The 13072-nt window shown below is 45.7% G+C and overlaps 1 protein-coding gene across 1 annotated transcript in view; it reads right to left on the bottom strand.

The window, feature by feature from the left end:
• Nucleotides 1–8257, bottom strand: part of UGGT1 (UDP-glucose glycoprotein glucosyltransferase 1) — a gene marked incomplete at its 5' end in the record, with an annotated part of 36333 nt that extends 28076 nt beyond the window's left edge. The window contains 8 exons of the mRNA XM_084267644.1: nt 504–604; nt 802–880; nt 2528–2624; nt 3215–3389; nt 4504–4612; nt 5455–5589; nt 6099–6181; nt 8133–8257. Coding sequence (XP_084123770.1) covers nt 504–604; nt 802–880; nt 2528–2624; nt 3215–3389; nt 4504–4612; nt 5455–5589; nt 6099–6181; nt 8133–8257 — 904 coding nt within the window. The remainder of the gene's footprint in view (nt 1–503; nt 605–801; nt 881–2527; nt 2625–3214; nt 3390–4503; nt 4613–5454; nt 5590–6098; nt 6182–8132) is intronic.
• Nucleotides 8258–13072: the final 4815 nt, after the last annotated feature.

The raw sequence follows: 13072 nt of genomic DNA, 5'->3' as shown, positions 1-13072 counted from the left end.
CAGGCATCTCCTGGCTACAGGTAGATTCTCTGTGACTACAACATACGTTCAGCATTTCAAATGACGCATTTGAACTTCAGAGGATGAAAAAAAAAAAAGCCTTTCCACCAGCCTCCCACAGTTTCCAGGGAAAAAGGTCAGAGTTGCATGCAGATCCTTTTGAAATACGGTTTTCCTTTGGTCTTGAGAAATCTCAGCTATCCACACCAAGAATGTGGACGTGGAAATAAACTTTCCATTCCCTTTGTGTTTCTGCAGTTAGCAGATCATACAAGTAGTCAGATTTAGAGCACGCAGCTCACTGCTGTAGAAAGCAAACCTCCTTCCAGAACAATCTGTCTATCAGCTGTTTCAGCAGGACTCTACAAAGTCTCTTTAGAAGATGCAATGCAGGAATTCACAGTCAAACTCTCCTAACTGCACTCAGGCATCAGCAACCCCAGTTCCACAGCAGTTAGATCAAGGTTCTGCTGTACACCACACAAAGTCTTCATGCAAATTACCTTGTAACTGCCATACTTTCAAAGGTGCCATTTCATTGGTACTTTCCACAAGGTGTTTTCTCAACTCTTTCAGCTCTTCTGTCAAGTCAGGATACAGCTGCCTAAAAGAGTATGAGGGGAAAACAACTTCTGTGGTTTCCTCTAAGCAAGTCTGTTGTTAATTCAAAGAAACTAACGTACGAAAAAATACACTAACAGATACGGCTGCTCAGGCATTTAAAAACTAATATCCAAGCAAATGAGCAGCATCTCTGTGCCAGGTTTTTTTATATGACAAAGACCAACAACTGAGTCTCACCTTAGTTTTCCAAACAGAAATCCCTGCACTTCATCAATAGGGTCATTTTCATCTATTACTGTAGCATTCACGTCTGTGCCTATAATCACACAGAAAAGAGTGTCATTTCCAAGATACTCAGCACCAGTTCTCACTCTCATACCATTACTTTAACAAAACTACACCACAGTAACCACAGAACAGAAATGGCAAGGTTCAGGTTTACTTTTAAACCTGTATCCAAGATTCACTGCCTATACAAATGAGCACAGCAACACCTGAAATAAAACCAAGTTGGATTATTGAGAAGGAAGAGCTTAAGATGAGTGGCAGTCTCAGAGAGCTAGGCATTGCAGAGGGATTTGGTAGTGCCTAGGAGCTTTCAGGACATGCCAGCTTGGTAGAGTAAGTGCTAAACTGAAATTGTGAAGGCAACCCTGATTTTAGCCCCAAAACAGATGATAAAAAATAGCATCCCAGTAAAGTCCAGTTAGGGGCTTATACTTCAGAAAGAAACCTGTGCAAGAGACTCACACGATCTCCTAACCAGCTGGACACAAGCCACCTCCAACCAAGATGTTAAGATGTTGGATGCTGAAGTCTAACTAAAGCTCCTGACCTTTCAGATGAGTGTTGCTTCTGCTGAGCACCACACAGCACAGGTGGGAAGGAAAGGCTGCACAGCCACAGCCCACAGAGTCAGAGAGGAGCTGGGTGACAGCCACACACCTCTGGGGCGCAGCTTACTCTGCGAGCTGTCTGCAGCGCAGCGATGCCAGCACAGCTTGTCCATTTGGTAAAACATTTTAGACTGCTGCATCCCAAATAACTCATCTTCCTCGGAATTACTTTTTCTTCCCTACCTGTAGGGAGACAAAGGCCTCCAATGTCCTGTGCTACAAACAACATCAGGACTTTTGCATGGCTTTTTGATGACAAATTAATGAAAATTCTCACAGAATAAAACAAATCTGAAGTTGAGTCACCTCCTCTAGCTTGTTAGTTTCTCTTAAATACTTAATCAAATAAACAAAGGTTTTATGTGTCTATATTCTTGGTGGTAGCAAAATACTCGAGTCAGACCTTAGATCTGACTAATAAAACTACAGAATCGTGAAGAACCCAATTAAAAAATCTGAGTTCTGTTCTCTGTCACTGTTACCTCTAACTTAAAAAAAATATAAATTAACAATTCCTCTAAGTCCAAGATAAAAGCAGGAAATTCTGGGGGTTTCTATGTGTGCATGCATGTCACTAAAAGTAAACACACATTTACCCTACAAAAAAAGTTATGGCAAATACATGACTCTGCAAAATACAGATCAGTGCTCTAAAGAAAGCAGTAAAAGCAAAAAAACTGATGCAGAATTCTGAGTTCTGTTTTCCCTAAGAACAGGAAACACATTCTGCTCTGAGGATGGATAAGCTAAGGCAAATTAAGGTCGAGGAATTACTTCACATCTGCAGAGAATCTGATTATCTTGAAAAAAGAGTTGCATTAGCAGTGCCATTAGTGGTCCAGAGTCCTGACTCCACTGTGCCCTCATGGCAGAAATACAGCAAACAAGTGCCATGGCAAAAACCTGTTTCAGAAAGAACATAATCCTGAGTGAGGAAGAGAAATTATTTCAGAGCTGAAGAAGAAAGATAACCTACAATTCAGCTATTCCTTCATCTTGAAAGAAATACAAAACTATCTTTGCAAAATTAAAATGGTCACATTAAAATAGTTAAAATAATAATTCACCTTTCACCTGTGTATCATCCTTGGCCTTATATTCTGTACTTTTAATAGCCAGTTCCACACCGTAGCCAGAGAGGTAGACTTTTTCTTTACTGGGATTCTGTAAGGACAAGCAATGGTACAGGATTGCCAGTGTTTGTTTTGATGGTCATTTCCCAAAGCTAAGAAATCTCAACCTAGCACACTTCTCAGACACAACTGGTAATGCAGAACTGCAGTGAGTGAGTCTGTAGTTATGTGCTGTTGTCTTTTTATTTCCTATTGGAGTCTGAAGACTACCTACTGTGTAATACACTTGATTTTGAATGTTAGTCCTCCTCCCAACTTTGACAGACACATCACAGCAAAGTTCACATGCAGTGCAGGACTTTGTTGTATTGAAAGTCACTAGAAGTGAACCAGCTGATTCTTTTTTTTAATAGGAGTCTGGCTACTACAGGCTACACTGCTGGTTTTAGCAACATTAAGCAATATTCAGGAAAAAAGTCAACTTAAATTTCTCAAGAGTTATCCCTCATCTGCACACAATAAAAAATAAACTCTGAGTATTCTAAATAAATGTCAAGCAGCAAGACATTATGCAAATGTCAATTTAAAGGGAACAAACTTAGGCCATTTTTCTTTTTTAAAAGATAAGCCAGTCACTCCTCCCACATCAAATACCTGTTAACAATTCACAGATATACTTACAGCAATATAGTGTCTGAGCACATAAGTGATTTCTCCTGCCTCAGCCTTTAGAACAAGCCTCTTATGGTACCTGTAGAACTCCTCCGAGCCAATCTCAGCATAAAGTATGACAACAGGACTGTCTGGGTTTGACACTGGGTACTTGTGGTCCCCTTTGAACAAAAATGGCTTTGGCCTGAAAGTAAACACAGAAGATTGTCACACTGTGATTCACAGCATTTCCTTGCTCAGTGCAAGATGCTAAATTCCCTTTGTTGTCACTGAATATTATCAAGGTTGGCAGTATTTTAGGCATCTTGATAAAGCTTTGCAAAAAAACAGACATAAGAAAATGAAACAAGTAGCTAGACCTAATATTTGAATCTAATATGTTCCTTACTTTAAAGATTAACCACTTCCCTTAAACTTCTTTTCTCCCCAGTGGTGATTAAGAAATTCTGTATAACAAAAAAGGGCTAACAGAGTAAATGTTCCAGGAACTGAGATTCAAGGGAACCTTGGTTTTGGGTGAGTATGCAAACAAAAAGTGAGTAAGAACATTTTCAACTTCTGGTGTTTAAATTTTGTCTAAAAGACAATGAAATATTAAAAATACTCCCAGTAAGTCAGAAAAACAGCATGTGAACTACAGATGGCGTATGTGTCCACACTGAGAAAAAAAACCCTTTATGCCTGCAAAACCCAAAACTTACCAAGATTGCCATGAAAGCAAACTGAAATTGAAGTTATGGGTTGTGGGGTTGGGCTTTTTTTAAAGTTCCTTTTTGTTACTAAAATTACAGTCAAGCTCTGTTGTTGTAAAGAAATCTGAATGTGAAATTTATTGTGCAGTAATAGTTTTCTTTGTTAATGCTGAGAAAATTACATAGGGAAAACATCCTATGCATGCTTCAAATCATTCATGAAAATCTCTGTCATGTTGCCTATCTCTTCAATATGCATCCCAGTTCTTTTGTTCTCCCCACATACTATGGTCTTTGTATATTCCTGAGATTTCCTACTGTCCTTCAACAAATAGTTTCCAACTTCTTCTGCGCCCTTTGAAAGAATTCCTCCTCCTAGCAGAGCACAAAAGAGCAAGGGAAACAAAAAAACCCCAAAACAACAAAACACAAACAACCAGAAAACTATTCCAATCTGGAGTACCACTTCTGTGCAAGCAGTGGACAGTGTATAAATCAATACTAAAGAATGCAGAAACTACTGGCTTATTAAAACTCTTTACATGAGTAAGTCTAACTAGGTTAAATTTTAAGAGCTAAATGAATGATAGGAAATGAAGCAAATACCTTCCTGAAGCTGTCTGCAAAAGCTTTCCAAGAGAGTCAAATTCACATGTCTTCTCCCCATGCACAGCAAAAAAGAGGGTGCAGCCCTTTGGTGGAGGTTCATCTGCTGCTATCTGTATTAAAGCATTTGTAACAAAGTAGGTTGAATGTTTGCCCTTAGACCAAGTGAAAATGGTAACAGCATAGCTTTGTACCAGTTGGTTGTCTTTGATTTCCTAAACTCAAAGCTAATACTTATTCCCTGTTTATTATGTAATTTAAATGCAAGGTAAAAATTGCAAAATTGAGACTTAAGGTACTGTAAATATTCTTCTAGTCTATTACTATTAACCATAATATTAATTGCAGGTACAAGAAGTGAGGCTTGCAATTGAAGGGCTTTTGGTTGAGGGTTTTTTTGCATTACACATCAGATAGCTCTGTATTTCTTAAACATCAAATGGTAAAATTATTCCAGATGAAAAATGAGGATGCCTTCCAGTGATATTTAACAAAGTGCATTGTAATATCTGAGATGGCAGTGAACTATGTGATGTGCTGAGTCTGGAAAGGAACAGAGAGTACAATGAACTTCCATTTTCATGTCCTGATCATTAGAGCTCTGTATTCTTCAATTAGTATCTTCAAGCAAGTACAACTGAGTAACAGGAACAGCAGCAACATCACAAATACCAACAAAAGCCATAGGGATTTTGTTTGTAAAAGTCTTCTACACATTTATTGGTGCAGCTGGTATCAAAGATACACAGACACTTTGAAATCCCAGTGCTTCAGTTTAGCCTGGATGGATGGACTCAAACCTGGTGCTCAGTGAAATGAGTATATGCATATGCTCTGGCTCAGATGCATGGGACATGACCAGTTTGTGACTTCTCTCAAATGTCTCTTTACAGAGCACTCCTGCCTGGGCCTTAGGTAATGCCCTACAAATCATTTGAGGATTTACAGTACTAACCTGTTGAAAAGCTTGAACTGTTGCAGAGTAAGAACGTAGGGACAAGGAAAATTTCAACAAGTTCTGCTGCAAAGGTGACAGACTCTGGCAGGCTACTCTCAGCATTTCATGGTAAGAAGAATAAAAACTACCTGCAAAGTCAAAGTACAAGCAGTTATCTTTCATTGAAGGGCTTTTCATCTTCATTGTGATTTATGCTAACAGAAGCCCATGACATTAGTTTTAAGTATACACATAACCCTTCCTCCTGTTTCCATTACAGCTGTTTCTACAGATGGATGACAGTCAATAGAGATGCATGGAAGTACACTTGCATACATTTCTCAGCATAGGCTTGGGGGGGAGGGAGACACTTAAAAGCTCCCATTTAACTTCAGTTGAGAAATAGAAACTGAGAGAGAAGCATTTATAGTATTTTATACTCCATGTTGAAACAGTAACTGGCAAGTAAAACATGTTTCAGACTCAACCACTACAGCTTTTGTTGAATGGATAGCCAAAAGCCTTGAGTGCTTCACAGGAAAAACACTGCTAAAATTAATTCCCTTCCTAACATAAAATGGAAGGCAAAACATTTCAGTTTACCTTTCAACCATGTTAAGTGTCAGTCATCATCAAGAAAAAGCACATGAAAACTTACCATCATGCTCAGATGTCTTAATATATTGACTGGCTTCAACAAAATTCCAGAATTTTTCTTGACCTTCTTCTGACAAAAATTCACTGAGTAAGAAGAGAAAAGTTAGCTACATCTGTGAATTTGGTCTCTAGGTACAATTCTAATTCTTTGTAAAGCTTTACAGAAAGTTAGCTCCTACTGTATGTTTACCAACACCAGAAATCCCTGTATTACTAGAAAAAGCAGACCAGCATAGCTCAAAAACAAACCAGCCCAAACAAATAATAATTTCAGGCCAGGACACAGACACAGCACATGAAAAAAGCTTGTAAAGCACCTCTTACTCTCCAAGAGACAACTGACAGGCAGCAGTGCCCATGCTGGGAGCTCTCTTCCCTTGAAGTGTTTCTTTGCTAGCTACCCTCTATGAGATTTTGTTCAATTTGCTGTAACAGAACTGTGGCATGGTGGAGCTCCTAGCTTTGGTGGGTGTTTTGTTTGTTTCTAAATAAGCAGAAGAGGTCAGAGCTTGAGATCACGATGTTAATTCATGGTGTACTCCACATATGATTAGGCAGGTATACAGTCACATAGAATCACAGGGGTTGGAAGGGACCTCAAGAGATCATCAGGTCCAACCCCCTGCCAAAACAGGCTCCCTAGTTCATATTGCACAGGGAGGCGTCTAGACGGGTCTTGATGTGAGACAGTAAATTCTGATTGCTCAAACAAATGCTTTATCGTGTCTAAACTTGTAACATGTTACTTTTCTGTAACCCTCTCCATAGAAGCTGAAGTTTGAACTTGCTAAAGGATGCTACAACACAAGATTTGGAGCCTGGGAGCTGCCACATTGTCTTGTGTGTTCATTTCAACCGGTTCTGACCTAAGGGGATAAGTACTTGAACAGCTGGGTAAGGAATCGCAGTGCTGGGCTAAGGACATTGAACAGCAGGAATGATTTCACACTGCAGTGCTGTACCATTCTGCAGTTCACCCCAGATGAACAACAGTGAGGTTTTATATATTTATATATATATATATCAAGCCTTTAGCATTGCTTACTATTTCACAGTCTCCTAGGGTGAGTTTTACTAGTCTCCCCAGTAAATGTCTTGCATTGTCAGTTTATCTAAATCCTGACATTAACACCAAGACTTGCAGTTTACTGCTGAAGGACTTTTTTAGTCTTCAAACACCAGCTTCTATGGAGAGGGTTACAGAAAAGTAATCTCACATAAAACACTCCTTCCCCTTCTCCCAAAGCCGTGCCCATTTGAGTGGAACCCATCAGTGCTCAACTGTTTTCATGTGAACCCATCTGTGATAACGTGGGCAGAATTCCACATGTGACAACACCCTCAAGTGATACAAAATTACACACACTTACACAAAAATCTTACTTTGCATAGGCATCTCCAGATTACAATACTGCAGAATAAACCAATAGGGACTTACAGAGTGCCAAGTAGACTGGTGGTGACAAGACAGCACTTTGCTTTCTTTTTTTCTTTTTAAGTAGCGTTTTTTAAAAAGTTTCTAATACCATATAAATCTCCCCAGTCTGACTTGCACAACTCTTAATAAAGCAGCTGACTTTAATTAATCAACCCACAACTCACAAGGTTACAGTCAAAGTTTAGCTTAACTGAGCTAAATGTAAGGCAAGTGATAGGAATCAAAACCTGCAGTTGTTACTCAAGCCAGAAATGTTTTACTATGGAATCTTAGAAGCCCATGCTAAACCTTCCCACCTGGTGCTTTGAGTAAAGCTGCGTGACAGTACTTACTATGGAACTATTCATTGGTACTAATGTTTGTTCTAACCCACAATGAAAGAATTTAACCATCCAAAAAAAATACCATCTCCTGTGAAACATTTATCCCACTTCCCCAAGCACAGCCCTGTTCACGTTCAACTCTTACTTAGCTCAGTGAGTTGGTAACAACCAGAATCCAAAGCACCACAAAACAAACCAATTACCACCATTACTTTATCCTGTAAGGATATCCTGATTTTTCAACCAAAACCAAACAACATGACGATGCAGTTACCTTGTTTCGAGTAGTAAGGGAGTTGAAGGCCACTTTGCAGTTAGAGATGTTGTCACAGCCTTAGAATCTCCTTTTACAAGTGAAGAGCTGAACCAGATCCCAAGTACTGCAATAAGTATTCCCATTTTATAGAAGTCTACAAAAAGGTGGAAGAAAATAAAGTTAGCTTTGCATTGTCTCTTTTTATGAATACAGAATCTCACATATCCAGATAAATGAAGTCATGTTTTAAGATTGAGTGGCATTTAATGCAGCACATCAGGGAGATGACCATAGCCTCACCTGGGCTTACAAAATCAAAAATACTATGAAAACATGAAAAGAGACAAAGACTTGAAGATCTGACTCTCCAGCTGCAGTTAAACAGAAGTAATACCAGCTTCCTCAATGTTTATGCTTCTAAATAAACATGCTTCTGTTCTGAGACACCCACATAATATACTGCTTGCTTTAGGAATAGGTATTGCAGACAGAGCATATTTCAAACGAGGTGGAAAACTACTACACCATTTGTTTTAGGGACATGAAGTCACATTTTGTGTTTGCACAGATGCATCAGCTGGTGTACTAACCAGTGTCAGAAGAGCCAAGCAAGGCTAAGGTTCCCCAGTCAGCCCTTTAGGTTCTGCTGCCTACAGCGGACTTCTTCTCTGGGGAATGAAGAAACAAGCATTTCCTGATGCACTAAGTACCACCAACTTTAGAAGCTGAAAAATGAATAAATAATGAAGACAGACTCAAATGGTACAACTTAGTGTGAGAAACAAGCCAAGGGAAAAAAAAAACCAAACAACCCAGCCATTTCTTTAGCATCATATTCTTCATGTGTACTTTCATGCCTGTATATTCCCTGACCTAGTCACTGTAAAACAGCTGAGTGGAATTTTCTTGCCCTTAACTCTTAAGCTTATGGCAAACTTAAATTTCCATTACAGTCTCCAAAAGTTCAACCTTTTTTTCTCTCTTTCTGGCCAGCGTATTCAACTACACATCCATTATACACCCAGGCACTCTCTCACTTCTTCACCCTTATTTTTCTGAATAACTCATTTTCCATTCACACACACACACCCTCCACCCCTCCCCCAACTGGAAAACCAGCCCACTCAAATTCCAGGTCTCTCAATGTAAAAAAATAGTCTTTGTGTATGTATTATGTACCTGTAGCTATAGCTCTACCTGTACAAAGGATGGATGGATGGATGGATAGATAGAGCAGACAACCACCTCATTCTACTCCCTTTAAAAATTTCCACTATTTCAGCTAGAAGTTCACCAGCAATCACTCATGCGTTGCTCCTTCTGTATCTCACCATCTTTTCTTTCAGAATAAAGCCAGAGATGCCCTGCTATAATATATGAAGGGCAACTTGCTCAGCTGCACGCGGTTGTTTTAGGCTGCACCTGGGAAGGAGACAGATGGCATCGCACGACAGGGAACAGTCACAACTACCACTTGCTGTGTGCAGAGGAGGAAGCTCGGTCAATATTTATGGAGTGAAACCTTGGCTTCTGCCAAGCACAATAAATAAAAAAAATAGGGTTTGTAATTCGTCCCGGAAAAGGGAACTTCCTATGAACTGCCAGTTGTGTGCAGGTAATGGAACGTGTAAGTGTATTTACTGTACTGAATTCTTTGGATTAAAAGTCCTGCATTGCACTCTCATGCCTGGTTTGCCATTTGGTGAAAGACTGCATTAATTAAAAGCCTTTTTCTATAGGAAATAAGGCAAGGGAAATAAAAAAGGCACATCTGCCACCTGACACCAATTTAGTCAACTGAAAACCTGCAGAATGGAAATAGCTACACTCCCCAAATGCTGACAGCCATAAAACAAGGGAAAGATCAGTATGTCACAAAAAAATACAGCTACACTACAGAGGCCAGAAGAGACAAGAGGTACAGGAATGAACATGCATGAAATCCATTTCTGACCCTGCAAAGTGCATTTTTCAAGCCTCATTTGCTTAACTGATGTTTTTCCTCTGGGGACTCAGTTTAAAATAAAGCAGACTTCTAGCAACTTGCAGACCCTGCCTCAGAGAAAGGAAGCAACGGCCCCACAGCCGTGGGGTCTGGCAGACGGCGAGAGCACCGACCTCCGCCTCATACCGCAAGGTCTGCCTGGGGGTAAAACTGCGCTTCAGGGAAGGGCGGAGATGCCAACTCCCAGTGCCGAGGCCACACCGCTACGAGAAGGTACCCACCCGAACAGCAAAGGTCACCGTAAGGCCCAGGAGCTCCTCTAAGGGCAGCTTGTAAATCACGGGTGTCGCGCTGCCCCGCTATAGATACTGAAATAGACCCACAGCGTGGGACTCTCAGCCCCGCACCACACGCGTCCCCGGAGACCTCGCCCGCCGCGCTGCCCTTCGGCCGCCGGCGCCTATTAACAGTTCGGGGTGTTTATTCATTACGCGGCGGAGGAGCGTTCAGCCTCCCAGGGGCAACCGCCGAAGCTCTGCAGCCTCTCCCCGTTCGCACTGCCGCTGACTGACCGGCCTGAGGGAAGCCGGCTGCCCGCCGCCAGCCGGCGAGCCCCGCCGAGCCGCTCCCCGCCCCGGCCCCGGCCCCAGCCCCGCACAGCGACGGCGCCCTGAGAGAGGCGGCCGCGCGCTCCCGCCGGCCGCTCCGCGCGCCCCTCACTGAGGCCTTCCCGCCGGTCGCTCGCCCCCCCCTCACCTGCCCTGCTCGTGCCCCGCACGCGGGTCGCCGTGGTAACCGCACCTGCCAGCGGCCGCCACGCTCCCTTCCGGCTCGTTCCTCTACCGCCGCTTCCGGGCGCGGCGTTTCCGCTGCCGGGCGAGAGCGTGCCGCCATAGAGTTGCAGCGGGGCAGCCGCCAGAGTGTCGCCCCGGACGCCATTTTCGGGAGGTGGCGGCGGCGGCGGAGGTTCCGCCGGCGCGGCCCTCAGTCGCCGTGCGGGGCGGGCGCCGCCCCGTCCCTCGGCACCGCGCGGGGCAGCCGGCGCCGCGTCGGGCGGGAGCCGCGCTACGAGGTCCCGCGCGTGGGCGGAGCGGCAGCGCCGGTAAGGCGGCAGGCGGGGCGCGGGCACGTGCGAGGCGAGCCGCCTCTCGCCGCCCTGGCCCGGCCCGGCGGTGTCAGACACCCCCCGAACGCGCGCGAGCGGCCGGGCCGGGCCGGGCCAGACCCCTTTGGGTCAGGGTGACGTCCCCGCCGGAGCGTGAGGCCCGGGCGAACGGCGGGCCGCGGCTTTCCCACAGCGCTTGCGCAGCCTCAGGCTGCCGGGTGGGTCGCGGCGGAACCGGAGGCCGAATCAAGCTGCCCTCCCCGCCCCGGCGGCGTTTTCCCTCGCCCCGGTCCCCGCAGCGCGGAGGCGGCGCCGGGCAGGCGCGAACCTCCCGCTTTTTATTCGCGTTCTCCCGCCCATCCCGCGCTCCACGTCCAGTCAGCCTCGCCGTGTCCTCTGGGCGTTTCGTTGTGTTGCTGCGGTGACTGAGCCACGGGGATGGGGCAGGACACACGCACATCCCGCTCAGGAGGTGTTGGGCCTGAACAAAGCTGGGAGCCCAGCCAGCCAAGGCAACTCTAACGATGGCACAGGCAGCATCCCGAGGGTCCGGGCACTAGGCAGGTCTCGACCCCCAAAGGACGGTCGCCCTGGATGAGCAGTGTCCCTCTGAAGTGAGCCCAGCCCCTGCCCGTGCCCAGAGCTTCCTCAACAGCAGCACCTGGGCTTGCTCACAACACAACCCTGAAGAGCATACAGGGCATAATGAGGGATTACTCGAACGTGGTTCTGTAATTGCAAGGTTTTTTTTCTGTTTTCATTTTAAAATACTAACTAAAGCTTTGAAAATGACCGTGGCTTATCTGACTTCATCTCTGAGCCTCACAGCGTAAGGACAATGACACAGAAAACAGCACTAATCTGAGGTGCCTGTAACCAAACCTGAGGCAGCCCTGCACAGCTGGTGTGGCAGGGTTACAATGTGTGTCATCACCAAGGCTGCTTTCTTTAATTACTTATTTTTTCACCTCTGTCCCAGTTACTTGCAAATATTTATACCAGAGACAACAGGGGTGTCAGAGTCTGGAATTGATTGATGCCACCTGTTTATTTACAAAGCCCCATTTCCCTGGATGCAGCAGGCACACGCCAGCGAAACCTTCCAACACTGATGGTCTGCTCGGCCTTTCCCAGTTCCTTGTGCTCTGTGAAGCTCTTCCTGACTGGGGGGTAAGGGGCCTGTGTCCATGTTTCTCCGGGGAAGGAAGCAGCAAGAGACAAACCCATTGATTAGAGGTGTGGGCAGGATCCCAGAACGGTCTGGGGTCTGAAGGGACCCCAAGGGTCAGAGAGTTCCAACCCCCCTGCCCCAGGCAGGGCCACCAACCTCCAGGCATGTGATCATGTGTCTTGATAGACAAGGTTGCCGAGGGCCCCATCCAACCTGGCCTTGAACACCCTCAGGGACAGGGTGTCCTCGGGGCCGGCAGCACGCAGTGCCCTGTGCGAAGGGCCAGCCCGGGCCTGGTGCGAAAACGCGCTTGTAGAAGGGGCCGGGGCAGGGTAGGGTAGGGTAGGGTAGGGGGGGCCAGGCAGCCCGGCCTGCGGCACCTCCGGGGGTGCAGGCAGCGGGGGCCGACAGCAGGGCTTGTCCGGGAGGAGGAGCGGGTGCCGAAGAATTCGAGGCGGGGCCGGGACGCGGGGCCCGGCACCGCCCCTGCAGCCGGGGGCGGGGGGAGCAGGGAGGCGTGGCCGCCCGTACCCCGCCCCCCCGCGTTTCCATGGCGACCCCGCAGCTCTCGGCCAATCACGCGCGCCGCCGAGGTACCGCCCCTCCCGCTTCTCGCGAGGTCTTCGCCCGGCCGAGGGTGCGCGCGGACTACCCGTCCCGGCAGGCCCGCGGGGACGGGCGCCGCGGCCAATGGGGCGGGGGCGCGACGGGGTGGGCGGGGCCGACCGGGACCAATC

The sequence above is a fragment of the Gallinula chloropus genome, assembly GCF_964237585.1.
Source record: "Gallinula chloropus genome assembly, chromosome: 8".
NCBI classification, from domain to species: Eukaryota; Metazoa; Chordata; class Aves; order Gruiformes; family Rallidae; genus Gallinula; species Gallinula chloropus.
Note: the sequence above shows the minus strand (reverse complement) of the source record. Positions and strands in the feature narration are given on the sequence as shown.